This window comes from Bos indicus, chromosome 10, assembly GCF_029378745.1.
Source record: "Bos indicus isolate NIAB-ARS_2022 breed Sahiwal x Tharparkar chromosome 10, NIAB-ARS_B.indTharparkar_mat_pri_1.0, whole genome shotgun sequence".
Taxonomy (NCBI): domain Eukaryota; kingdom Metazoa; phylum Chordata; class Mammalia; order Artiodactyla; family Bovidae; genus Bos; species Bos indicus.
In genome coordinates, this window is record NC_091769.1 from 45116244 (window position 1) to 45143999 (window position 27756).

The 27756-nt window shown below is 52.5% G+C and overlaps 1 protein-coding gene across 1 annotated transcript in view; it reads left to right on the plus strand.

Moving 5' to 3' along the window:
* The first annotated feature begins 8944 nt into the window (after nt 1-8944).
* The window catches only part of OAZ2 (ornithine decarboxylase antizyme 2), a 65497-nt gene continuing 46685 nt past the window's right edge, over nt 8945-27756 (plus strand). Inside the window, 6 exon segments of the mRNA XM_070796645.1 lie at nt 8945-9314; nt 24670-24747; nt 25317-25355; nt 26076-26138; nt 26452-26602; nt 27080-27228. Of these exon segments, the coding sequence (XP_070652746.1) occupies nt 9222-9314; nt 24670-24747; nt 25317-25355; nt 26076-26138; nt 26452-26602; nt 27080-27228 (573 nt within the window). The 5' untranslated portion in view covers nt 8945-9221.

The following is a 27756-nucleotide window of genomic DNA, read 5'->3' on the forward strand; positions in this document are numbered from 1 at the left end:
CATGGTCAAAAAAAAAGAAAAAAATAGGAGAGTGGTATATGGTATGTATAGCTGACTCACTTTGCTGTACATCAGAAACTAACGCAACACTGTAAATCAACTATACTCTAATAAAGAAGGAGTTATTTTGAGTATAAAAAATTATTTTGCACCTTGTGAATTTTAAACTAGGAACATCATGTGTAAATATCATCTCTTCCCAAGAAAAAGAAAAAAAAAATGAAGGTGGACATTCATGGAAAAGTAAAAAAGTATACAATAAATGTAAGGGCTTATGGTTAGATAAGAAATTAGTAAGTATCCATCTAGATAACTCCTGGAAGAACACTGCATTTTGGACTTGGCCCTCAATTCAGGTTCAACTCCTTTGTTCCATTCTAGTTCTAGGAGTTGAATTAGGGAGTCCTGGGTCCAAACCCCAGTCCTGTCAGTTACAGCTGTGCATTGTTGTACAGGTTAGTTAATCTCTCTGCATCTCAAAGGTAAAATAAGGAAAAGTCATCTCCTCAGCCAGCTATGAGAGGTGAATGAACTCAGGAGTGTATTATGCTCAGCCCTGTGCCTGGCACATGGTTGGCAGCCTAGGTTGGCAGCTTTATACTAGTAGGGTGTGTTCTCTGGAGTCTTTTTCACATAAATTTCTCTGGTTCCCCACATGCTCAAGGTACTCCTGGAGGCCTGGACTTGCTGAGGAGAGTCCTCGTTCCATAATATTTCACCACCCCTAATGCCACACAGTCCAGAAAGGGGCTAGCCAGGGTGTGAGGGTACAGGAACCAGAATCAGATGCTGGGAAAGAGGCCTGCTATCTGTAAGGACAGGGCAGGGAGCATGGCTTGCTCTTTGGAGCTTTGGAGCCCAGGGCCAAATGCTAGGAGGAGCTGGGTGGAGACACAGGGTGGACTGATTTGGATTTAAATGGAGGAACAACTTGAATTTTTTTTTTTTTTTTTGGTCATACCACATGGCATGTGGTATCTTAGTTCCCTCACCAGGGATCAAACCTGGACCCCTTGAACTGGTAGCATGGAGTCCTAACCACTTGACCACCAGGGAATTCCAACAACTTAAACTCTATTTATCTATGGCTGTGCTGGGTCTTTGTTGCTCCTTGGGCTTTATCTCTAGTTGCGGCGAGCAGGGGCTACATTCTTGCTGTGGGGCTCGGGCTTCTCGTTGCAGTGGCTTCTCTTGTTCTGGAGCACGGGTTCTAGAGCGAGCGGGCTTCAGCAGTTGCAGCATGTGGGATCTTCCCAGACCAGGGATCGAACCTCTGTCTCCTGCACTAGCAGGCTGATTCTTCAGCGCTGAGCCACCAGAGAAGCCCCCAACAATTTAAACATTTAACTGACAGGACATATGCCAAACACTGTGTTAAACACCGTTGTGTGATTCCACACAAGGTATCCCCATTTCACAGATGAGGAAATTGAGGCTCAGAGTCCTTAGTCATTTTACCCAAATTTACAAAAACAAGGTGAACCAAGTTTAAATCCAGGCCTGTCTCAGCCTAGAATATAGAAACTTAGCCTCTGTGCTAAGAGGTCATTGGCCAAGTATTGAACAAATGTTAATTATCACTAATCATTATCTGATACAAATACAGCTACAAGTAGAGCTGGGGTTGCAGCAGTGGAATGAGCAGCTGCGGGTAGGGGTGGAGTTGCCTCTCCCCCAAATTCAGGCAGAGGCTGGATTGGCTTCTGTGTCTGAGGCAGGCAGTTGGATTCTGGTACTGGGGTTCTAGCTGTTGGGGTACAAGGAGATTCCCAAGGTATGCCTCCAGAGATGTGGATGTAGTTGTTTTCAGATGGGCCCTAGGAATCTGTCTTTTTCAAAAGGTGATTCTGGTCTGCAGCCGAGTGTGAGGTCCACTGGCTTGGATTGACTTCTAGGGCCCCTTCTAACACCGAGTCTGTGATCTACATGCCCTAATGCCCACCTCGGAGGAAGCACTCTTGTGGGTTAGGCCTTGCCCTCACCCCAAGCTGCCTTCTTAAACCCCTAAGGCCTTAAACAGAGTGACCGCACCGGCACCCTGCCTTCTTTAGAGCAATAAGCTTTTTGAAGGCAAAGAAGACTGCCAAGATGGAGACCACAGGAGCCTGGCTGCCACCTTCAGCGGTAAGGGTACAACCAGTCCATCTTCTCTCGTTGTCCTGCTCTACCCCACTCCATACAGAGACCTGATCACCAAAACATTGCCATTTGCCCCACTGGACCCTGGTTAAGTGCAACCATTCCTACTTTCAGCCCCTGGGTCTTTCTTGGAAACTCTGCCCAGCGGGGCCAGCTTACCGCACATGCCTGGCAATTGTGCAGTCTCTCTGGTCTGAAGGGCCGTCTCATTTCCCAGGCTCTGGGAGGCCAACAACTCAGGAAGGGAAACAGACCAGAGAGCAATTCTCGATGACCTTTGGCTCCCTGGGAAGGACTCAAAACCAGTAAAAGTTTAGCAAGTGCCATTTAATCGTTGCCATAAAATCATTTAATTTTATTTTAATGAACTTAAAATTCATTAAAATAAAAAAACAAAAAAAAACCACATAGACTTTCTGGGGAATAAAAGATCATTTGAGGACTCAGTTCAAAAAGATCTTTGATTAGTTTTATTTTTTCTTAGAAAATTTTCAAGCCACCTATGTGTAAAATTCAATAAAACATGTGAAATGAACTCAGGACTTTGTCTATGACCTCAAGTGAGTTGATTTCAGCTGCTGAACTTCAATTTCCCCATCTGCAAAGGCCACTGGCCCAGTGGTGGGGTAGGAAGTGGCAGTGGGGCAGGTGTTTTGAATGCTGAGAGGGAGGTATAAGTTGGGAGCCCCCAGAGTCCAGGCCAGAAACCTCTGGCCTGCCAAACACCCTTTTTTGGGTTTCTGATCATTGGTTTTAAATGTTCTGCTTCCATTTCAGGTTCCTAGTATCCCATTCTTTCTTCCACATTGCTGCTGCTGCTAAGTCGCTTCAGTTGTGTCCGACTCTGTGCGACCCCATAGATGGCAGCCCACTAGGCTCCCCCATCCCTGGGATTCTCCAGGCAAGAACACTGGAGTGGGTTGCCATTTCCTTCTCCAATGCACGAAAGTGAAAAGTGCAAGTAAAGTCGCTCAGTCGTGTCCGACTCTTAGCGACCCCATGGACTGCAGCCTACCTACCAGGCTCCTCCATCCATGGGATTTTCCAGGCAAGAGTACTGGAGTGGGGTGCCATCGCCTTCTCTGTTCTGCCACATTGGGAGAGGGGAAATGCAGTCATTGACATGTGAATATAAAAATACTTCTCTCAGAGCTCTTCCCATGGAAACCCAAGCCTTTCATTCATTAAATATTATTTACTGAACTTGAGCCAGGCACAGAAGATTCAAAGATGCAAAAAGACACCATCTCTGACAGAGGGTCTTCCCCTAATTTTCAGCCATGTGGAGACAGAAGAAATAATATCTTTGGGGAAGGGGCATTGACGGGGAGACACTGCCTTTTGGGAAGACTAAAGTGAGGCTCATGGTTCTATTCCTTTGCTGATTTTATAATCAACCCTTCTGTGGCCCTAGATCTTCTTTTTAAAAATATTTATGTATTTATATTTATTTGGCTGTACCAGGTCTTATTTGTGGCATGCAGGATCTTTAGTTGTGGCATGCAAACTCTTGGTTGCCACATATGGGATCTAGTTCCCTGAGCAGGCATTGAACCCAGGCCCCCTGCTTTGGGAGCACGGAGTCTTTGCCACTGGACCACCAGGGAAGTCACTGCCCTAGAGCTTTGAGGACATCTAAGAATTCGGAGAGCCAGGATCTCAGTAAATACTTACAAAAACCTGGGTAACTTATGAGGACCTGAAGGGCAGCTCTAGTTTTATGAAAAAACAAACCCTGAGAGAGATTAAACTACCTGCCTGTGGTCACACAGGTTGCCACAGTCACCTGAACTCAAATCCAGATTTGAGTCTGGCACAGCTGTTTTGGAAATACTGTTTGCTTTGGATTTGAACCTGGGAATTTTGTAACTATGTGGCCTGGAGTAAGGAGGGCAAGAGGAGAGGAGACAGCTCAGGAACTTTGGGCTAAAATGACCCAATCTCTAATCTTGACCTGTTACCACTCTGACCTTGACCTTTGAACTAGATGTAGGGCCACAGGCAATAATCACAATCGCTAAGAGCTTACCATGAACTCTCATATAACACATCTCTGGAGTTGTGCACTAGTATCCCCATTTTAGAGATGCACTGATAAGCTCACAACAGAAGAGGCAATGGCACCTCACTCTAGTACTCCTGCCTGGAAAATCCCATGGGCGGAGGAGCCTGGTAGGCTACAGTCCATGGGGTTGCGAAGAGTTGGACACAACTGAGCGACTTTACTTGCACTTTTCACTTTCATGCATTGGAGAAGGAAATGGCAACCCACTCCAGTGTTCTTGCCTGGAGAATCCCAGGGACAGGGGAGCCTGGTGGGCTGCCGTCTATGGGGTCGCACAGAGTCGGACACGACTGAAGCAACTTAGCAGCAGCAGCAGCAGAAGTGACGTAGCAGCAGCAGCAGATAAGCTCACTACAGGGCTGTTTCATGCTTTCCCCACCATCCATGCCGTCCACCAGTAGCTAGGCAAGTTCCCCTATCTAGTTCTCCTGAGCCTGTTTTCTAATTTATTACAAGGATAGCAAGAGTTATTCAGGAGAAGGCATTTACCTGCTCGGGGCAGGAAGGAGTAGGTACTTTATAAATGCCAGCAGCCTGCCCCCCTTCCCTTCCTGAAACCTCTTGCACTTAAATGCAGCTTAACTCTGCTGTGCCAAGAAAATACACCTCAGATATACACTAGCCTTTGGGCCTCAATGTCACTCTCTCTACCTGCCTTTCTGTTGCTCAGACTTTCTTGATGGTGGGGGAACTGGGGTTAGAAAGCGGACCTGCCCTGAGGTAGTCAGGCACACCCTTAGGATGCTGGGTCCCAGGGCAGCATTTCTTAGGAGTGAAACCATTTGACTCTTTTCCTTACCCTAAGAACAAAACATCAAAGGATAATGTATGTACAGGAAATCAAAGAGAAAGGGCCACAGGCACCAGATAACCCAGAAGCCCCAGGAATCGCTCACTGAACACCTGCAAATGCCCGCCAGTGACCAAGCTCTTTACTGGAGGCTAGGGGGCTGCAGAGATAGAGGGCTAAGGCTGTATTCACCAGCAGGGTTTGTGGACACAGTTCAGAGTCAGATTTTCCCATCTGGCAGGTGAACTGCCAGACAAGGCATTCCTCAGCTCAAGAGAACATAGAGAAGGCACTCTGAGAGCATTCTAGAAGGGGAGTAGGTGTCTGGGAAGGAGGTAGTTCCAGGCAAAGGGAATAGAATTGTGAGAAGCTCAGAGGTGACATGGAGCCTGGCACTGGGGGTGGTGGGAAGAACCTGTAGAGGCAGCTAGAGGTTGGGTTACTAGGTTAGTCAGGGGAGACAGATGAAAGTTTCTACCTGCCACGTGATCTGCCATTTCTACACCCTAAACTCTTCTCTCTCCAGTCCTACTTCTATCAACCCCAGGTCAGCATGGATGGGTAGTCATGCTGTCCTGGGTGGGACGTTTGCATTTATATGATATCCAATTCCCTTTGGGGTCAGATATTCTCCCATTTCTGGGGAAGTGAAGGGGAGAGAGAGGGAAATTCCTTGGCAGTTCAGTGGTTAGGACTCTGCGCTTTCACTGCTGAGGGTGTGGGTTCCATCCCTCGTTGAGGAACTAAGATTCCACAAGCAGCCGTGGTGCAGCATGGCAGTGGGGTGGGGGTGGGTGGGCGGCATGGTGAGAGGGGCGGGGAGGACAGGGAGGAATAAGACAATGCATGCCTTCAAAGTGCTTAGGGCTGGTCACATATAGGAAGCTTTCTGAGGCATTAAGCATCCTTATGTAAGATGTTTCTTATGAAGGCAAAAAAGAAAAAATAATGCAAATGCCTAACAACAAGAGATAAGTTGAATTACAGCACATCTAATGGGGGTTAAGCAATCATTAAAATTTATGACTCAAGAACTTAAAAAGAACTGTTCATGATAGATTTAAGAAAAAAAAAAGGAGTATTTAAATTGTTCGGCAATTTTGTTTTTTAAAATATGCACAGACAAAAAGACTAGGAGGAAATATTAATAATCTTGCTCTCTACATGGTAGATTATTCTCTATTTTATAATCTTCCAGCTATTCAACAATAAGCATGGATTGCTATATCATCAGAATAGCAATAAATATCAGCTTCATGTTAAGAAAAATACGGTGATGGGGGTCAACTGTGGACCCTGCATTATTTGCCATCTCTTCGGATTTCAGCTTCCTTGTCTATAAAAGGTAGACCTGAAGGACAAGTTGAGAAATCTTTCCTCTTTGAAAAATTCAAACTAACTTCTAGAGGATGCCAGAGTTTTGAAAATGGGCCAGCCTCCCTCTCTTGGAACAAGGAGGGCTGACCCCACATCTTAAGGGGAGAGAGGACTTGGATTGACATGGAGGGAGGGCTGGGAGGGGACGGTAAAGGAGGAAGAACATTGCTGGGCCAAAGTTGGAGAGATACCTACTGGGAAGATGTACACTAGGGAAAGGAGCAGAGGCTGGGGAAAAGGGCCAAACTGGAGACAGGCCTATGAAGGATGGTCAGAATACCTGGGGGTTCACGGGTTGGTTCTGTCTGGAGGTGCCAGAGGCTGGATGTACCTAGAAAACTCTGGGTAAAGTGAAGCTCCATCACTCTTGGCAATGCCCGATTCCTATAGGAAGCAGTTTCCCTCCTGCCTACATGCTAAGTCCCTTTGGTTGCGTCCAACTCTGTGCAGCCCCATGGACAGTAGCCAGCCAGACTCCTCTGCCCATGAAATTTTCCAGGCAAGAATATTGGAGTGGGTCGTCATTTTCTCCTCCAGGGGATCTTTCCAACCCAGGGATCAAAGAAACTCTGTATTGGTGGGTGGATTCTTTGCCACTAGCGTTACCCAGGAAGCCTCAGTCTCCCTCATACTAGGACCTGAACAATGTGTTGGCAGTGGAGGTGGTGGGAAACCAGGGTGGATCCTCCTCGCCTTTCCACAGTAGGGAGTGGTTGCTCAACAATTATCTACTAAATGAATATCATTGGGAAAGATATTGCTTATCTATAGACCTCAATTTATAGTACTTATCTGTGAAATGGCAGGTTAGGAAAGATTATAATTTGTTGGGGAGATTAAACACTGCATACTTCCATACTCCGTCCTCCCACAGGATACTGCCGGCTGTATTTAGAAGTAGGCACATAGAGGCTCTGAAGGGCTGAGTCACTTGTCCCAGGTCTGGGATCCTAACTGGTTCATGACTGCAAAAGTAGCTTTTCCCACTCCACCGACGCGGTGTGTCGCTTCCAGCCTTAAAATACTAGTGCCACTACAAGGTTTGGCAGGGAAAGTCTGAACAGGCACCAGGCGCAAGGTGACAGATCACTCCCGGAGACGCCTGATTCTGGGCGGGGTCCCGCAGGACTTCCCTCCTCTCCTGGCAGAGCCTTTTCCAGTCTCGACCGAGCCTCTGGCCGGGATGCCCCAGAACTCGAGGTGGGGACAGGGGCGCTGAGGAGCCCAGTCCTGAAGCACCTCCGAGGGGCTCCAGCCTGCTGCACTTCAAGCGCGGCCCGATGTGGGCTCGGGTTTTCGCAAGCTGGCGTCAGGGGCCGGCAGTGGTCGGCGCGGGTTTCCAAAAGTCTGAAGGAAAACCCAACCGGGGGCCGCGCCCTTGAGACCCGCAAAGGGGGAAGTCACCGCAGCCGTGCCCAAGCCTCGGGCTCCGAAGAGGAGGGGGAAAAGATGTGTGTGCGTGTGTTTGTGTGTGACGGGTGTATATGTGTTGCTGCTAAGCTGCTGCTAAGTCACTTCAGTCGTGTCCGACTCTGTGCGACCCCACAGACGGCAGCCTAGGCTCCCCCATCCCTGGGATTCTCCAGGCGAGAACACTGGAGTGGGTTGCCATTTCCTGTTTGTGTTGGGTGGTATTTAAGCCGAGGGAGGCGAGGACCCTAAAGCTGGGGGCGGGGCGCACGAATGAAAGCTTTTCGGTCCTTCGAGGTACCGATTCCCCGCCGCCTCCAGCGGCTAATAACCGTTTGGATCCCCGAGACTCGTCTCCCAGCTCAGAGTCCTAGTCTGTGACTGCCGACGGGAGGGGAGTTTGAGATTTAAGTCCCACCCTCTGGGCTGGAAGCCTGAGGCCAGAGAGGGGAAGTGATTTCCTCAAGGTCACGCAGCAGACTGCGCCTAGCCCGGGCCGAAGCCCAGGTATCAGCCCCGCCTTGGCCATGAGCCCCAGAACCTAGCCCTCCACAAGTCCGACGCTGGGAGGGAGGAAGGAGAGGGTGGACAGGGGCTGGCTGGCTGGATGGTGGGGCTGGGGGAGAGGTGAAAGCGCGCCGGACACCCATAACCCCAGGTCAGAGTTCAAAGCGGAGACTCCTTCCTGAAGCGGACGACCCTGGAGTCCTGCCTCGGGCGCCCCCTCGCGTGGGGCCGCCGGGGTGAAGATGATGAGGGGACGAAGGAGCGCGGGGAGCTTGGCACCCAGTCCCACCTCCGGCGGGCTGGGACGGCGCGGTGCGCGCGGTCCCTTTAAGAAAGTTCGCTGAGTGAGTTCATCCAAGTTTAAAAACTCGTGGTGGAGACGGGAAAGGGGAAAGGGAGAGGGAAAGGACGAGGGAGAGAGGGGAAAAGCCCCGCCGGAGACTGGCGCGCCGCAGCCCGGGCCGGGGCGAGCCCGCAGCGCGCGGCGGGGATTGGCTGCGCGTTCCCTCGGAGACCGCGGCGAGGGCGGGGGAGGGGGCTGGCCGGGCCCCAGCTGAGGCCGGTTCCGGCCCCCGGCCCCCGCCCCCCGCCGCCTCCCGGCGCCCGCCCCCCGCCCCGCCGCCGCCGCCGCGGCCGCCGCGGGCGCACTCGCCGGTCGCATTGAAAAGGCGGAGGCGGCGGCCGCTCCGGCTCCGCTCCGGTTCCCGGTGTCTCCCCACGCCGCACCCCCTCCCCGCCTCCCGCACCCGCCAAACTTGATGTGACCCCCCAACCCGACGCGGCGGCTGCCCCTCTCACCGCCACCCCGCCCCGCACCCCCGGAGCGCACTGCTCACCGCGCCCCTCCCCACCTCCTCGCCGGGGCCGGTCGCCGCGCTAGCCCTCAGCGCTCCCTTCCCCTCGCCACCCCCGCCCCACCCCACCCCCCGCACCATGAGCAACCTGAAGCCGGACGGCGAGCACAGCACCGGCGCGGGCACCGGCACCGGCACGGGCACGGGCTCCGGCGGTACCCTGGAGGAGGAGGTGGGTCTGCGCCCCCGCGACCGGTCCGGTGAAGTGCACGCGGAGGGGGGCGGGGGACGGGGCGCGCGCGGCCCCCCGCGCGGTCTGGCAGTGGCTCCCGGCGCCTTCCCGCCGCTGCCCTTCGGCCGGGGAGGAGCAGCCCGTGTCCGGCGGGCGGGGGCGTGCGGCCTGGACTACCCCGCCGGGCGGGCATTGTCTCCCCGCCCTCCCGGGCTAGGGGCGGGTAGCGAGCCGGCCGCCGTCCGAGCGTCCAGCGGTGGGCGAGCTGCGCCGCGTCCGACCCGCCCCGGCTGCCCGCGCGTCCCTCGTTCTCCGCACTCCGCCCGGCTCGCTGTCCTCTTCCGAGGCGCTCCTCCCGCATGGCCGGGACTCCCGCCTCGCCTGAGAGAAACTGAGCGGGATTAGCACGGCGGGCGGGCGGCACCCTCAGTCCCTTGCACTTTCCACCCTGACCCCTCCTCGTGACCTTGGAGGCCGGGGCCGGCTGCGCGGCACCTTGGTTCACTAGAGTTGTACTCATGGCGGGATAGACGGGCTTTCTTCACGGCCCCAGAGCCTAAGCTTTGGCAAAGATGTCAACTGACTGATTTGAGAAGGAGATGCCAAAAGACTCTCAGTCTCTGGTTCTCCTCTGTCGGATTTTGCCCTGGCAGCCAAGCCAGGACACCAAAGCTGGCCCCGGTGGGATTCTACAAGGAATGTTCACCGGCCATGTGCTAGGAGGAGGGTGTCTGAAGGCTTCGTGGAATCACCAGCAGCTGGGTGGTTAATTGGATGTGGCAAAACCGGGAAGCTGTGTGTATTCGGGGTGGAGGGGTGGGTGTGTGGATATAGCCTTAAGGCTATCATTGAATGGAGACCAGAAGCTTGGCCGGCGGAGACAAAACTGTTGTGGAAAGGAGGCAGGCTTCGCTGCTCTCTCTCTCTCTGGAGGGGCCTCTGCTGTGTCACTCTAGGGCCTGGAGACCCTTCCTGCCATGTCCGGCATGCTCTTGCCCAGGAAACCAAGGGCCAGTTATCCACCCTGAGCTCCCTTCCCTTTGGTCTGGGGGAGAAACCGCAGAGCTTCTGGTGGGGGTTGGCGATGCCGCCTGCCTCCCATCCAGTGGTGCCGGCCTCCGTGCTATAGGTTTGGTGCAGAATGGCGGCACTGGCTGGGCTGGGCTCCTTACTGTGGGAGGGGTGGAGGGAGGGTCACACTCTTAGCAATTCAGAGGCCTGGTGCCAGCCCCAGTCCACCAATAGCATGACATCTTGAGAATCTAGGTCTAGATCCCGCTTTCTGTGGGGAAGGAAAGGCGGAATATATAACCCCTCACTACACCAGAGGGTCTGACATCTGTCCCCGAGTGTGGTGTGGGCTGGGGTTCTTTTGGCTCCTGAAGGCCTTGTCTGTCTTGGACTTTAATGATGACAGGCTCTTGGCTTTGAGGATCCCATCCTGACCTTATCTGGTTGTTTACAGTCTCTCCTGAGAGTTGGGAGAGGGTGACAGGGTTGCTGTGTTCGTGTGGGGTCTCTACTGAAATTGTCCATCTCCTGTGAAGCTGGACATGGACCCAGAACCACTTCTGCTGGAGGGTTGACTTCAGCAAGGATTTTACCCTGCCTGAGACCCTCAGACTCCCTTCTTTGAAATGGGAAGGGTGAACCATGTGGCCAGTCTAAAATCTTGGAGAAATCATTTGAGGTACTTACTGGTCACTTTTTTCTAAGTAGGTTTTCTGAGAGAGAGGGCAGAACCATCAAGAAGTGGAATTTCTCTCTTTGTGGACAGAGGTGGGCTACAGCCCTGTAGTGCTTCAGGGAATCAGTGCAGTGGTGCTGGGGAGGGGAGGGAGCATGGGCTCTTGTTACTACAGAGATCTAAAACCAAGGGCCGCAGTGGTCTCTTGGAGCCCCACATCTGCTGTGGTCACGTAAGCACGAGAGTCGGCCCCTTTTCTCCGGCCAAAAACTGTTCAGCCAGGGTTCCATCTTAGATCGGTGGTTTGAGCAGGAACTGGACATATTCTCTTCAGCTTAGATGCCCCCTAGATAGGCAGTTCTGCAACCCCCAAGAGCCACCATTGGAGAAATCCACCTTAGCAGAGGTGGTTCCTCTCACGGCTGACCTAGCCTGGCTCTTCCCAGTTGGCTATTGGATATTAGCTAAAGTAAACCTAGGAAAGCAAGGAAGATGTGGCTGAGCGGGTGGTTGTTAGACCTGGAAGAATGGTAGAGGCCGTCCAAGAAGAGGGAATAGTGCATATAAAAGGGGGTGGACTGTGGAACCACGTGACTCACTTGGGTGACCACGGGGAATTTGTCATGTTGAAGTGATGCTGGGGGCCACATTATGAACAGCCTGATACCATGCAGGCCTGGGAGGAAATTGGCATTTTTCTGTCACTTGGGAAGGAGATGGGTTAGAAAATCAAGTGTCCCTTTCAGTCTAGAGGCTATACTCTCCCCCGGGTGTGTCTTGGCTGGTGCTCCAGGAGGTGAGGATGTAACTCCACACAAGAACACAGCTCAGGTTGGGCTTGCCTCTGATGCTGCCCAGACCCAGACCCAAGCATTGTCTTGGCTTAGTGATTCTTGAGGGATGGCTGGATAGTTACAGTGTTTCTGGGGAAAGATATATTTGGTTTGAAAGTATATTCTATTTTGAAAACGGAGACTTCACTTTGATAATACAAGGTAGTATTAAGTTATAGTAATTACTCGCTGAGAACCCCCTATGAGGAGGGGGGTATTTGGAATCTTGGGGTGGGGTGATGTTCAAGTTTCTAAAAGTTAGTTTTAAGCCAGCTTAACGGTAAGTTATAGAAAGGCAGGGTTAATGGTGGCTAAGGGAGCTGCATCTTGACCTAAGGGTCTTGGCCCCTCTGTGTTCTCCATCCCCGTTGGGTCAAAATTGCTTCCTGCAGGTCTGGTACCCCAGGGTCCATCGTGTGTCCTCTAGGGGTCTCTGAAGAACCAGCTTGGTCCCTAGCCTCTGGCAGGATGGGTCAAGGTTAGCTCTCAAATGAGCAAAGGAATTTTAGGGTCCAGTGTGTGATTTGGGCACTGCCCCCTTTCTTTTCTCTGCCATCAAAAATATTTGCCAGGATCTGGGACATCTTGGTGTTCTGTCTGAAGACTTTCTAAGGGATAAGGGGAGGGAAGCATCTATGCTTCTGGGCTTTTACCTGAAAACAGGACCCAGGCAGGTCAATCCAGACAGGTTCTGGTGGATCAGACTCCCCTCTGCCCTGGGGATTGCTGGGATATGTCTCCTCTGTTCAGATAACCTAATGGAGAGACTGAACTATTTGCAGTACTGAACCCATATCTAGTCTTTATAACAGGTGTTGTTTTGAGCATTTGACCATTTTAACTCATTTCACTCTCCTAACAGCACTGTGACGTACTTATTTTATTACCATATTATAAATGAGGAAGCTGAGACACAGGTTAAATAGCTTTCATGTAGCTCGTAAATGGTTAAGTTGGGATTTGAACCCAGAGTTTGCTCTTAACACACTCTGCTGGCTCTTCTGTTTTATGTTGGGGGTTTGGATGAGGCTTGAAGGTCTGAGAGGATCTGCATCTCAGGCTCTTTAGGGCTGAGCTTTAGGTGGTGACAGGGTCCCAAATAGAAGCCCAGGGCTGGCTCCAGACTAGTTCTCTTTGAGTTGGTTGCATCCTGACAGTGGGTGGTGGGAGCTGTCAGCCCCTGCGGGAGGAGCAGTTTATCACAGATGATGTTTAGAATTGTTATTGTGTGGTGATAAAAACCAGATCAGGTGAATGCTGTACGGACAGTACATCCCCCTTGTAGCCTGTGCTGGGCCTGACCGCCTTCACCTCCCAACCCTTTGATTCCCTGTTGCTTTGGGCATCTTAACTTAAAAAAAAAAAAGGTACTTCAGGTAACTCTAAAGTGACTGCCTTTCATTTGGGAGGCCTTTCTCTTGGGTCTCCGTAAGCGGCCAGCCGAAGTAAGAACTAGCTTCTAAGCGTCATTCGATGTTTGGACATTCCGATTTCTCATCTCCATTTCTGGGGTGGAGCAGGGCAGAGGAGGCTGGCCAGCACTGTAAGGGGAGTCAGGACAGGAACCGCGGGATGTGCTGTTCTGCTCTCTTGCTCGCCACCCGTTTGTTGCCACCCGTTTGTTGTCGTTCAGTCACTAAGCTGTGTCCAACTTGCGACCCCATGGACTGCAGCACTCCAGGCTCCCCTATCCTTTACTATCTCCCGGAGTTTGCTCAAACTCACATCCATTGAGTTGGTGATGCCATCCAGCCGTCTCATCCTCTGTCGTCTCCTTCTCCTCCTGCCCTCAATCTTTCCCGACATCAGGGTCTTTTTCTGGTGAGTTGGCTCTTTGCATCAGGTGGTCAAAGTATTGGCATTTCAGCTTCAGCATCAGTCCTTCCAATGAATATTCAGGGTTAATCTCCTTTAGGATTGACTGGTTTGATCTTGCCGTCCAAGGGACTCTCAGGAGTCTTCTCTAGCGCCACAGTTTGAAAATATCAATGCGTCAGCACTCAGCTTGCTTTATTTCCACCCATTTATCACACTGGTTCTCCAGAGAGTCCTAGAGGTAGAGGAGAGGAGTCCTCCCACCTGCCCTGAGGGCTGAGCTCCTGGCCCGAGGCCACCCATCTCCGAGAGCTCAACTAGAGTGGTGGGTTCTGGCTGCACCTGGTGGCCCCCAGCCTCTGCTCAGCCATTGATTTGGGGCAGCAGCAACACTTGGTAAGTTGTCAGTTTCTCTGCCATCCCCTAACCATGGCTACCTCAGAGGGGACCTCACGCCCCAGGCACAGTGTGAGGAACTGGGGCAGAGTCCATCTGCTGTACTTCAGAAACCACGCTGCTGTGAGGTGGGAACTGCAGACAGCCCACAGAGCTTCCTATGCCAAACCCTGTCTACTGCCTGCCCAGGGACCAGCGTGACCTCCCCGGTTTCAGCTTCTTTCCCTATTCCATCCTTGGATGGAAAGAATAAGGTTACCTGTGAGGTGTATCAAGGCTAGACAGGTGGCAGGATCGCTGAGTCCTCCATTTCTGAAGAGTCTGCTGGTGGATCCATCCAAGTTGGGTGTCTCCAGAGTATAGCAGGGGCTGGGTGTAGTCGGAGGGTCTGCCTTGGCCTATCTGTCATTTACAGCCATTTAGAGCTGACTGAGGACAGGCCGTTGACTGTGAAGTCATCATGGCTGCCTGTATAGTTCTGATCAAGCCTGGCACCCTCAAGGAGAAAGGGCAGGGCCTGACCTGAACCATGCCACGCCATGAGTGTCCTGGAGTCTCTACCTCCTCTTTGTGGTTAGCCACCCTCCCTCTTCCCAAGTGAGTGATTTGTTTGTTTGAGTTTGGGGTTTTAATTGGGAAAGATCTGGAGAAGTTTTTGGAATAGGACCTGAAACCAGTTTGGGGAAATTTCGTTGCTATCACAGCTGTGAAGAACTTCCACCCAGACTGGTCCCTGTTCTCATGTGTAGCTGTAGCTATATATGGGCACAACTTAGGATGGAGGGGTCCTACTATGTTGGAGACAGGGCAGCATTCTATTCCAAACTAGAATACAGGTTCTAGAAGCGTTTCTATCCCTGAACAGAGACCCTCACCCGACAGGAGCATCCCTTTAGGAAATTCATCAGACTTCATCTGCCTCAGTCAGGTGGTGTACAGATGTGAAGGGCTCAGCGCTTTGGGTTCATGGTGCCATGTTCAGTGGATTAACGTTACATGGTTTAAGGGTTGGAGGTACTGATTTTGGAGCTAGGGGAACGGCATGGGATTCCCCTAGGACAACTCCTTGAATCTGTGGGGTGGTGTGTAGCGGTGGTGATACCTGCAACCTTTGCCAGCTACGGGGTCAGGCAGTAGACGGGTATTGGCTGACCACACAGCAGGAGGAGGGACAGGGTGGGTGGATGGCACAGAGGGGAAGGGAGCCATGCCTGGAAGCTTGGTGCTGGAGGCCCTGTGAGCCTGTCTTTCTGAGTTGCCTCTGAAAGCATGGTCCTCTGGCTTGTCTGGAACCAGATGGAAAGCAGGCCCGGCCCCTCCCTCCAGCCAGCCTGGGAGCACGGAGTCTGCATAGCGCAGTTCATGCTACTTGGTTGGGTTCCCTAATGAGGTGTAGAACAGGGCTCGCAGCAGCTGTGACCAGGTGTGTTCCCACGATGCGGGGCCTTCTGTTCTTGGGGCTAGAAATAGCTTGGACTATAAGGTCCAAAGCTTTATTTGGGCCATCTTAGTTCCTCCCTCCTTAACTTCCCAGGCAACTTGGACTTTACCCCCAGCTCGGCCAATGGCTGGCCAGGCACCTAATTCCTGAGCTGGTTTCCTCATCTGTAAAATGGGCCTGTATCACTCTGCCTGTTACATCAGAGGCCTTTCAGGCTCACACTCCCATGGTAGGTGTGAAAGAAGTGGAAATTACAAAGTGCTGTCCAAAGTAGGGCCCTGATTCATGTGATTTGGGGCCGGAATTGTCAGAGGAAGGCACAGCACTATGGAACAGCTCCCAAGCCTGGACTTCTCCCCACGAGGTCGGACTGTGGTGACTTTGGAGGTGTCCCAGGTGGGGCCTGCTGGAGGGAAGCCGGGCAATGTCCTAGCTGGGAGCTGAGCAGCCCAGAGCTCCTTGGAGGACACGGGAGGCCCTGGGGTTCTGGGAGCGTGTGTGTTTGTATCTGTTTGCTCTGCTGTCTGGCTGTATCTGCTTGCTCTTTTCCCCGTGTCCTTGTTCAGCCCTTATAAGTCCTGGGTCTGCGGGCCATGTCACCACATTCCATCCACCTCTCGTCAAGTGGCCCCACTGAGAGGGACTTATTTCCCCTGGGAGGGGTAAGAGTGACCTACCAGTGCCAAGGCTAAGCACAGGACCCAGGCAGAACCAGGCCGCACCCCACCCCCTACACATGTATACAGAAGAAAAGGCCCAGGCCCCTGAAATCCATGCAGGGGTACGGTGCCTGCTCTGAGGTTTACATCTGGCAGCTGCAATATTGCCCCAGCAGAGAGACCCCTCTGAAACCCCCAGGGCCTGGCTTCCAGCATCCTGCTTTCTCACCCTCTCAACCTCTGTCCCTTTCTTTCCTGCTTTCCTTGCCATCTTGTGGGCAAAAAGGAAGGCGTAGGAGCCCTGAGCCCATGGAGGACAGTGCCCGAGCATCACTCAGAGACTCCATCACATTCTCCCCCTTGCCTGGTTTCTTAGAAGGTCAGAGCGTGAAGGGCCCTGCATCTAGCCTACCCTTCCTCTCTAATGCTGAGGCAGTGGTGAAGGCCTTGAAGCCACTTGCCTGGCCGCAGGGCTGGGACTTCAATCAGGCTCTTTGATAGTTGGCTTGAGGCACTTTTTCTTTTGTTTCGGTGTCAGCTCTGTTGGCCGAGCAGGAAGCTGAGCCTGAGTCCTGTGTCTTGGTTCTCAATGGTTCTTTTCCCCTTGGAGAAGGCAGAGCTGACCTGGGCGTGATGATGGGCAGGGACGTTTGCAGCAGGAAAACTGCAAGCTTTATGTAATGCGGTCTGAAGCTCATAAACTCCTGTGATCTGGCTGGCAGGGGCGGTAGTGAGACGCCGGAATGAGGTGTCCTGGGCTTCTGTTTGGACTCGGGTCTTCTGAGGCTGTGAGGGGCCCTGCTCTACTCCTAGCCCCTTCCCGCTGTACATGGCTGCTCCCGCTCAGCTGCCGAGAGCTGGCAGTCTGTCAGTCTTCCCTTCGACTTCCCTATATAATTCATTGTTCAAGACTAACCATGGGTTCTCCAGTGGAACCCCCGTGCTCCCGCAGTCATCCCTCTGCCCTCTTAGCTCAGACGCTGAAGGTCACTTGTTCCGGACGCCTAAGGCTGACCCCCACTGGGATCTGAGTGGGTTGGTGGTGTGAGATCAAGGTCTGCCAAAGAGCCTTGACTTGTGAGCTGGGCACCTGGGGACACTGGGGTACTTCTGACACGCTCAGTAACTTGGAGCAACTCCCTGAACCTCAGCTAAAAATAAGGTTTCTTCGAGCTCAGATATTCTGCGTTTGGGTTGCTGGAGAGGGCTGGGAGTTGGGGAAGGATGTGGGAGGGGCTTTCGAGAGGCTTGTTTTTCCCCTGTTTGGATTTCCCTTCTCCCCCACCCACTTCTGTAAGTGGTGTTTTCCATCCAGATGACACCAGGAGGGCTCCCTGTGCTAAGCAGCAAGCAGGCAGGGTTCAAAGCTAGCAAGATGTTTTGATGGAGTGGACAGTTGAAACAGTTTCTTTTCCAGACTGGATTCTAACTATCAGAGTTGCTAAAGGATTGCTACAAGGAATCAGTTTTCAAAGAACATCTTTTATCTCTTTGGTGTGATGTTTCTATTGCCCCGAGTCAAGTTTCCTAGCCTTGTGAGGCAGAGATTTGCCTAGAAGGCACCAGTTCATGAGGTCTCTTCCATTGAGTAGCGTTCCTGGTGGACCACTGGGATTTATTTGGGGGTGCGGGAAGGATGGGGGTGGCCCTGGTATTTTCTACCTCAGCATCCTTTGTGGACGAAGATCTGGACCCCAAACAGGGGGTCCCCGGAGCCCAGGGTGCTGTCTTGGACAGTATAAGGCTGGGGTTTAGAAGGAGGCTGTGTTGTCTTTTGGAGTTGAAGGATAAGGGGGTTTAATATCCAAGGATGAACGACTGTTTTGACAGCAATGTTTACCCCTTTCATCTCTTGTAAAAGCTGGTGGGGACTTCCCTGGTGGTCCAGTGGTTAAGAATCTGCCTTCCAAAGCAGGGGATGTGAGTTTGATCCCTGGTCAGGGAACTAAAATCCCACAAGCTGTGGGGCAACTAAGCCTGCAGACTGAAACTAGAGAGGAACCCACATGCTACAGCTGAGACCCAGCGAAAGAAACTGGTGCATACAGAGCCCATCCTCTCAGCCACAGCATCCCGCTGCTGTCCTTATCTGGGAAGTTGAGTGTTTATGCTGCGAGTGAAGGTGGAGCAGCCAGGCCCCAGCCTGGGCTGACTGAGTGTGGGCTCCCCACCACTAGGGAGGAAGTACTTTGGGGAGTAGCCTTGCGGACCCCACAGCCCCATCCTATCCCACATGGGGGCTTTCCTCTGGTTTTCCTCCTGCAAGGCCCCCGCATGTGGTCTGGGCCCTGTATGTGCCTCAAAATAAGTCTGATATGGCTCCCTGGTAGTCCAGGGGATAAGAATCCACCTGCCAAGGCAGGGGACGCAGGTTCGATCCCTGGTCCAGGAAGATTACATATGCCACAGAGCACCTGAGTCATGTACCACAACCACTGAAGCCTGTGCACCCTGGAGCTGGTGTTCCACAACAGAAGCCACCGCAGGGGAAGCCTGTGCACCGCGACTAGAGAGTAGACACCACTTGCTGCGACTAGAAAAAGCCCACGCATGGTAACAAAGACCCAGCACAGTCTAAACAAAGAAAAAAAAGGCCGAGGGGGAATTTCCTGGTGGTCAGGTGGTTAAGAATCCACCTTGGAATATAGAGGACCTGGGTTCAATCCCTGGCTGGGGGACTAAGATCCCACAGGCTTCAGAGGATCTAAGCCTGCATGTCACAGCTATTGAGCCTGGGCACTCTGGAGGCCACCCACCACAACTGGAGAGTCTGTGCCCCCCACAAAAAAAATCCTGCATGAGGAAATGAAGATTCTGCACGCCGCCAACTAAGACCCAGTGCAGCCAAGATAATGATAAATTTAAAAAAAAAAAAAGTAAGGCTGAGGGTGGAGGCCACCACTTCCTGTGCCTTCCTCCACCCCTCCCCAGAGCATGGGAGGAGGGAGGAGCAGGCCAGAGGTCGTTGGGAGCTCTATTCACCCGAGGTCTGGCTCTAGCTGGAGGAAAAGGGCTCAGGACCACTGTGAAGACCGAGCCGACCCCAGGAAGTCTGCCCACCAGCAATAGCCTGTGGGCTGGACTCCCTGGCTCCTGGCAGCCTGAGGGCAAGATAGGCAGTAGGGCTCGCTTGAGTGAGCAGCCTCGGGAGCCCCTGTGCCATGCTGGCTGGGGACACCGTTGTGCCGAAGGGCAGCCTGTTGCTTTAGACAGGCCTGGTGCTGGCTGGGGCCTCCAGTGAGTCTGCTGCTGACCATCATGAAGGCTGTACACTGTGTCTGTGATGGGCCTGTGTGGGGACACCTCTCTGGCCAAATTCCTTGTCTGGGTTGAATTTGATGCTTCCAGCAGGTTCCTCAACATGTGTCTTCTTTCATTGGCCTCTAAAGATTCCTCATCTTTTCTTTTTTTGGCTGAGCCATGAAGGTTGTGGGATCTTTAGTTCCCTTACCAGAGTTCTAATCCTGGCCCACAGCAGTAAAGGCACCAAGTTGTAACCACTAGGTTACCAGGGGATTGCAAAGATTTCCTATCTTTTCTCTACCCCTTCCCAGTCACTACCTTCTCCACCCTGTTCCAAACTTGCCTTCTAACTGTGCCAAGGATGAGGCTATGGTCCAGCATGATCTGCTGGTACTTGCCATGAAAGTGACCATTTCAGCAGGACCATGGTTGCTTTCCACATTTTGTGGCAAGAGAGGTATTGTCTTGGCTTGTGTGAATGCTTTTGGAGAGAGTGAGTGTATGGAAGGAGAAGGGCCCAGGTAAACAAGGCTGGTGCCTTCCAGCAGCCTGGGATTGTGTGAGCAACCCCTTATACTTCCTCCAATGACCCTAAAACATTTTTGTGTTGAAAGTGTTGGTCACTCAGTCGTGTCAGACTCTTTGTGACCCCATGGACTGTAGCCCACCAGACTGCTCTGTTCATGGGATTCTCCAGGCAGGAATACTGGAGTGGGTTGCCTCGCTCTCCTCCAGGGGATCTTCCCTATTGAACCCAGGCCTCCCACATTGCAGGCGGATTCTTGTACCATCTGAGCCACCTGGAAAGCCTTGTGGAATAGGCCATGGGTTCTTTGGTTGATCTTTCCATCTTGTATCAATGGCAGTTGGTCCCTGACTCCTTGTCTGTGCTTGACTCTTTGCTGATTGTTGTGTCCTATTATTGTGAGGCTGGTGCCAGTGATTGGCATGGAGCAGTGGTCACCAGTGCTGGCCTGAGACGCAGGACTGTTGACCAGACCTTACAGAAGTAACCGCACGTGTCTGTCCCTGCGAAACCTAAGGATCCTGACTGTGCCATTAGATTGCCTTGTCAGCTTCCTGTTCTGAGCCTCAGTTTCATCATCTATAAAATGAGGTTGAACTAGCTGATCTCCACAGTGCCTCCCACCTTGGACATGAGCTCCCTGGGAAAGAGGAGCACTAAAGAATCCGGCAACTGCCTAAGGTCGTCTCCTGTACATTCCTAGCCCCAGTCTGATCTGGGCCTGATCCAGCCTCACTGTTGTTGAGTTGCTAAGTCATTTCCTTCTCTTTTGCAACCCTATGGACTGTAGCTTGCCAGGCTCCTCTGTCCATGGGATTCTCCAGGCAAGAATATTGGAGTGGGTTGCCATTTCCTTCTCCAGGGGATCTTCCGGACCTAGGCATCGTACCCACGTCTCCGGCATTGGTAGGCGGATTCTTTATCACTGAGCCACCAGGGAAGCCCCCCAGCCTCCTTAGGCTTATGACTAAGCCTGCAGTACCTGATAGGTGAGGTTTTTGTGCAGGTAAAGCTGAGATTACAGGAGCCCTAAGTGAACATGGATGTTGTTCAGCCTCTCCTGTATGCTGGGCATAGAGTAAAGTGTGCTCGTCATCATGGAAGGTAGATGATATCTGTGTTGCACAGATAAGGAAACAGATTCAGAGAGATGGAGCAGGTTCACCAAGCCAAGCATAAAGCTGGGATGCAAACCCTGGTCTCACTAACTAAAGCCTTTCCCATTTACGGCAGCACTCTACTATGCTCGGCCACATTTGTCTGTGGCTCTGAGTCCCTTCTTTGGAGGGACCGAGGGGTGTAGAGATGGGGGAGGTCTCCGGTGTTGAGCCTGGCTCTAGACATCTTGGAAGATAGGAAAGTTTTGAGACTTGTCTCCTGCCTATGGGTTTTGGAGTCCAGGTGAGTGCAGACTGGTAGGACCAGTAAAAGACCCAAGGGGTCTTTAAGGGCCTTCGTAAGACTTGAAGGAAAATGGAGTGAGGAAATAGAGGGACCTGAAGGGGGGATGCCGTTTAGTTAAGGAATGAGGAAGGGGTGGGCTGTGGGGCAGCATGAGCAGCTGCCGAGCAACCGGTCTATGTGGGTCTTTGTTGGGACCTGGGGTCAGTGGGCTGGGGCAGGACCTGATGCAGTTGAAGCAGCACAGCAGGTCGGTGGGCTCTGGAAACTCTGTTGTCTCGACATGTGACTGGCCAGCCTGCTAAGCTCATGCTTCTTGTCACTGAAACTTTGCTGTCATCCTAAACAGGCACCCAGGGAAGGGCCTGGCTACTGAAAGGATGCATGGCAGCACCTGACCCATCTTTGGGGCTAATGAGGCTGCCCAGCCATGGCTCCCTCTTCCCCACAGCCGGATGAAAGGCACGGATGGCTGAATCGGGGTTTCCTGGCTCTTACCCAGCTCTGCTCCAAGCTTTCATGAGCCCTTTCTGGGGCCCCAGTTTCCATGTCTGCAAAAGGGGACAGACAGAGGGCACGTTATTTGCTGGGGTGTCCAGGGTCAAGTAAGAACCAAGGAGAGCATTCAGGTTAGCCTCCCAGCGAAGGGTCTGTGAACTGGCAGATGGGGGCCCACCACATAACCCATAGCGGCTTCGACCTGGGCTTGCTTCCTAAGGGATGATGGCCCAGGACAGGATGGGACCTGTATTGTAGCCTCTAGAACCTGAAAGATGAGAAGCAGAAGAAAAGAGTCGTGTAGCCCAGAGAAGGATGGAAACCAGGGTCTGGGCTGGGAATGAGGGAAAGATCCCCCGTACTCACTCCCGTCTGCTTCCTCAAGCAGGAAACTTTGTGCTGAGAACTTTCTATTTTAGGGGGCCTCTGGGGAAATCTGGCCAGAAAGGAGCCATTGGAAGAAGGATTTAAAATTAGCCGGGGTGAGATGGGTGGCCCCTGGGGAGAACTGAGGCAGAGGTTTCTGCTGTGAGGCAGCTCTGGTTCTGTGTCTTTGACCCAAAGTACGTTCCATCATCCTGAGACGAGGGAACAGGGCCCTGATGGGTGTAGGCTGGGCTTTCCAGCGTGGCACCCCAAAGCGTGCGTCGTCTCTACCAGCCTGGGTGAGCAGTTGGGAGGGAGACCTGGGTTTTGAGTCCTTCTGCCATTAAAAAAACAAGCTGCATGACCTGAGAGAGACACTTCTGTTTGGGGGTTTACATGTGAATGAGAGGCCTTTCATCACAGGGCAGAGGGGTGTCGGGACAGCTGCCCTCTGGAGTCCAGGAGCTCGATCGGACCCTCCTGGAGCCTGGGCTGTCTGGTCTCTCCCAGATGTTTCTGGAACAGGGCGGTGCTCAGGAGCTGTGTGTGCAGGGACACAGCGGCCAAGGGCTGTGAGACATAGGGAAGCCTCACCCCCGACCCAGGAGCAGAAGTGTGTCGGGCGAGGGAAGGCATCAGTGAAGGGGACGGGGTGTCCTAACTGGCAGGGGATTCTGCTCAGTTTGCTTCTTGGCGGAAACTCATGTGAGAGAAGAAGCTGTCCTTCACCTGTTCCATGAGCCGGTCCTGTGGGGGTGGGGCCACTGGTTCCGAGCAGTGGTGGGGCTGGTTTCCTTTTCCATTCCTGTCTCTGTTGTTGACATGTGTGTCATTGGAGAGAGAGAATGTGTATGTTGGGTGTAACTTTGCCTGACTGCTCTGGGCTCCTGGTTTACGCCATTGTCTCCAGAAAGGCTATTGCCTGGGTTCATCTCGCAGGCCATCATCAGAGCATGGAAGTTCTTTGGTGCCTCTGGAGGGGGATGTGGTACACTAAAGGCTTTCAGGAATAAACCATGTGACGGGTAGGTTGAGGCATGTGAAAGTGTTAGTCGTTCAGCTGTGTCTTACTTACTCTTTGCAACCCCATGGACTGTAGCCCGACTGGCTTCTCTGTCCATGGGATTTCCCAGGCAAGAATACTGGAGTGGGTTGCCATTTCCTTCTCTAGAGGATCTTCCTGACCCAGGGATCAAACTCGGGTCTCCTGCATTGCAGGCGGATTCTTTACCATCTGAGCCATCAGGCATGTGAACTTGTTCTTAGTTGTCAGTGATGAGTTGAAGACTTACTTTTGGCTTAGTGGTATGAGATGCGACTTGCAACAGGAGTTGAGGGAATTCCCTGGCAGTCCAACGGTTAGAACTCTGAGATTTCACTACTGAGGGCAAGGGTTCGATCCCTGCTCAGGGAACTAAGGTCCTGAAAGCTATGCAGCCAAAAACAAAACAGGAGTCAAGTGTATTGGGAAGCTCTGCTCTTTCAGATTTTCCATTACTCAGGAAAGCACAGTTTCAAGATGTTTTTAATGGATCTACACTCTGGAAGATCTCCCTCCCTTGTAATAATAATTGGCTGATCTGGTCTTGCTGGCTGCATTTAACCAGCAGAGGTGAATTAAGAAAGTTTTCCCACCAGTCCTCTTCTGGACTTCACCCACCATTCAGGAGGTGAGGTTTGCCGAACCTGAGTCACGAGATGGGCACCTGGTGTCGAGACCCAGCTTCACCTACAGCGTGTAACTTTGTTGAAGGCAAGGCTTGAAACTTACACCATCCTCTGCCTCACTAGAAGCTGACAAGATCCTACTCATTCTTCAAAGCCCAGCATCATTGTTCCATCTCTGACTCCTTCCCTAAGTTCCTTATTCAGTAAACATTTAGTACCAGCACCGAACAGAGAGCTGGGCAGAGAAGCAAGAACACAACACATGCCCGGCCACTGAAGAGCCTACATCTGGCTTAGAAAGCAGGAAGAGATGGATATGAAAGTGCTGGGCCCTCTGATGAAATCACTCCAGGGCATAGAGTTTACTTCTTTGCCTCCCTATCAAACCAGACAGAGCCTCTCTCCCCCAGTGTTCCATGGCATCTTCTGAAAAATATGTATGATTCTACCTTTGCTTTTCTTGGAAGTCAGAGACCATAGCTTTCTTCAAGCTTCAGAGGGGTCCTTGGTCTGTGCTCTTGTTAAACAGGGCTCTCCTTGGGGCTGTTTGGCAGTGGACAGTCTGCACAAAGGTGCTTGGCTCGTGCTTGTTGTGACGCCTGCAGGATGAAACCAGAGAGAGGGGAGGGTCCAGAAAGGGTTCTGAAAGGTTAAATGCTGTCAAACTCTGGGTGCTCATTTGCCTCAGCCTCTATAGGAGTCTCAGGAAATCCTGAATTCTTCCTTCAGCCCTGGAAGGATTCCAGTTCATTTCCTAAAGTAGGAGGCGTCATCTTTGTTCTCCTGTAAGCCTGGTCCTCACCACCATGGTCTCTTCCCCAGGTCCGGACACTGTTCGTCAGTGGGCTCCCTGTGGATATTAAACCCAGAGAACTCTACCTGCTCTTCAGGCCGTTCAAAGTGAGTCTGGACCCAGCCACCCATGGGCAGAGCCTCGGATGGAGGAGAAGCATCAGGAATGAGTCCAGACTCGATCTGGGCAGCAGGAGAACTATTAGAAACCGTGACCGCAGACCTGGCTCTCTGCCCCGGTTCGGCTGACTCACACATGGCTTTTTGTCAATTGCTGAGCCCCTCTGAGCCTCTGTTTTCTCATCTGTAAAGTGGAGACCGTAGAACCTCAGTAGACTTTGCCATATAAGGAATCTTTGAGATTCAGCATGGCATTTTCCATTTGCGGATAAGAAAACTTAAAAAGGGGAGGTCTGATCTTCCAAATGACAGGCTAATGGAGCAAAGGGGAATTCCTGCACGAAAGGATGAATGCTGCAGTGTGATGCCCACCCCATGTGCTAGGCCGTGTGATGTGGGACTCGAGGGCTGAGGGCGCTCAGCGGGGGGTGGAGATCTGGGTGGGTCGCCTTTGAGGGAGAAGAGAGTGAGCTGAGGAAAGGTGGGGCTGCAGGGTGGCTGGGGTAGCACAACAGAGGCGTCTGACTTTCCCTGTTATTGATCACCTCTCTCTGCAGGGGTATGAAGGGTCCCTGATCAAGCTCACGTCAAGACAGGTAATTTCTCTCCAAGATTTTTCTTCTTCCAAGCCCCGACTGACTGCTGAGCTTGGACCTAAGCTGGTCATGAAGCATCTAGCAGCTGAGACCTGCCCCCTGTCAACCTGGTCCTGTCCTGGGCTGATGAAAAAGTAGCCTTCTTTGTAAAAGGATGAAAAAGTAGACAGGTTCCCTCTCCTTACCGGTCAGCTCCTGGTCCCCACTCTCTGGCCCTTGAGAAACTATAGTGGGGCTGAAGGCTGAGGACCATGGAGGTGGTGGCTGTGCCCTGGCTCCTAGTGCCAGGAGTTCTGGGGCCTAGAGTCTTTAGGGGCTGTTTGTGGTCTGGACTGAACCTTGGCAAAATGAAGTTGGAAAAGTTTTGAACCTGTTGCCCCTTGATTGAACCTGGATCCTTCCCATGCCCTTGATACATCAGTGTTCCCTTCCTTGCTAGACAAAACACTAGCACTTAATTACCTGCATGCGTTAAACAACAGCAGCAAAAGAGTGGGTGATGTTTCATGCAGTGGGATAGCGCTCTATTGGCATCATTTCCCAGAAAGTGGTACCTGGGTGGGAGAGTTTTGGTGCCCAAGAACCTTTCACTGTTCTTCCTGTTGAACATCAGGAGGATATGGACAAGAATTTTATATATATATATATTTGTTTTGTATGCTTGAGGGGGAGATGGAGTCTTGGGAGCGATGCAAGGGTGTTCTCTCTTTTTCCTACTAGCCTGTTGGTTTTGTGATCTTTGACAGCCGGGCAGGAGCAGAAGCAGCCAAGAATGCATTGAACGTGAGTAGACGGAGAACAGGCCTTTCTCCAACCCGCAGACTTCTAGACAGTGGGGTTTCTGTCGTGTCTTCTACAAACCTTCCTCCACTCCACACCTAAGGAAAGGGCCTGCAGACGTACCTTCCCCAGCCATCCTGGGGCAGAATCTCTGGCTTTACCATCTGTGCCAAATGCCACTCCTCCCAAGGCCCAACCAGCGTGTCCTCTGTCTTGGCCTCTGTGTGGCTGAGTCTTTCAGGATAGATCATGAGGTGTGCAGTGGACAGTCCGGGTCCCACAGAGTAAAGCCTCTCCCTTCCTCCTCTTCTCACAGGGTATTCGCTTTGATCCTGAGAACCCGCAGACCCTGAGGCTAGAGTTTGCCAAAGCCAACACCAAGATGGCCAAGAACAAGCTAATGGCTACACCAAATCCCACCAATGCTCACCCCACCCTTGGAGCACACTTCATCGCACGGGACCCCTGTGAGTGGCACTCAGCGGCCATCTGCTGCCTTCTGCCTGGCAGAGCTGGGGGCCCTTGTGGATGAAGCTGCATGCAGAAGGCACCCCTGCGGGAGTGGATGCTCGCCCCCTTTTCCAGGAGCTTCTTGCACCCACCATTACTCATGCCCACGGGTCCCAGGCTTCCTTCCACCCCCACAGCCTTTGCTGCACCTTAGCCTGAGCTCCTGAGCTGTTAGTTCTGCCCAGCTTCCTCGCAGCCTGCGCTGATCCTTTGGTTGAGACGAGCCCATCCGAGGGCTTCTTGAAGCAGACAGGATGCTTGCCAAGCCTGGCCAAGTTACTATAGTTTCTTTCCTAGGGTCTTGGGGTCCTTTGGGGGAGCTGAGAAGGGACCTCATGTTCAACGATAGCATTGGGTCCCCTTCTCTGCTCGGAATGGGGTGGTGCGAGGGGGAGCCAGCATTCTGATGACGGGGGCTCTTGTCTCTGCTGCAGATGACCTGATGGGGGCCGCTCTGATCCCTGCATCCCCAGAGGCCTGGGCCCCCTACCCTCTGTACACTACAGAGCTCACCCCAGCCATCTCACATACTGCATTCACCTACCCAGCCGCCACCGCTGCTGCCGCCGCCCTGCATGCTCAGGTAAGCCTGGATGGGACGAGCAGGATGGGGGAGAAGGAAGGCTCTGAGCTGGCCAGGCTCTATTCCCACCTGGTCATGGACCGCCCAGCTCCTCAGAGCTGGCACAGCACTGCTTCTTGCTTGACAGTACCTTTGGGGTTTGGGATGTGACAGGGGGAGGAGAGGATAAGCTGTGAGGCCACGTTCAGGCTACGCTGCTAACACGGAGTGTGAGAGAGCCGCCGTGGGTCCACTAGACGCCTGCGGGCAGGCCGTGCCCATTGTGCCCGTGGTGAGGAGTGTGGTCACTGGGCCCAGACCGCTTACCTCTGCCTCCTTCTGTCTTCATGAACTCCAGAAAGCTCTGAAAGATTTGTCTGGATTTTTTTGTTTTTTCTTACTCATCTGGAAAAATAAGAATAGTATTATCTGCCTCAGGTTGCTGTGAGAATTAAGTGTTAAGACATGGTGAGGGGCTAGAATTGCACCTGGAACCTCCGAGGTGCCCGTCGGTTGTTTGCTCTTGTGTTCACCGAGCCTGGAAACTCT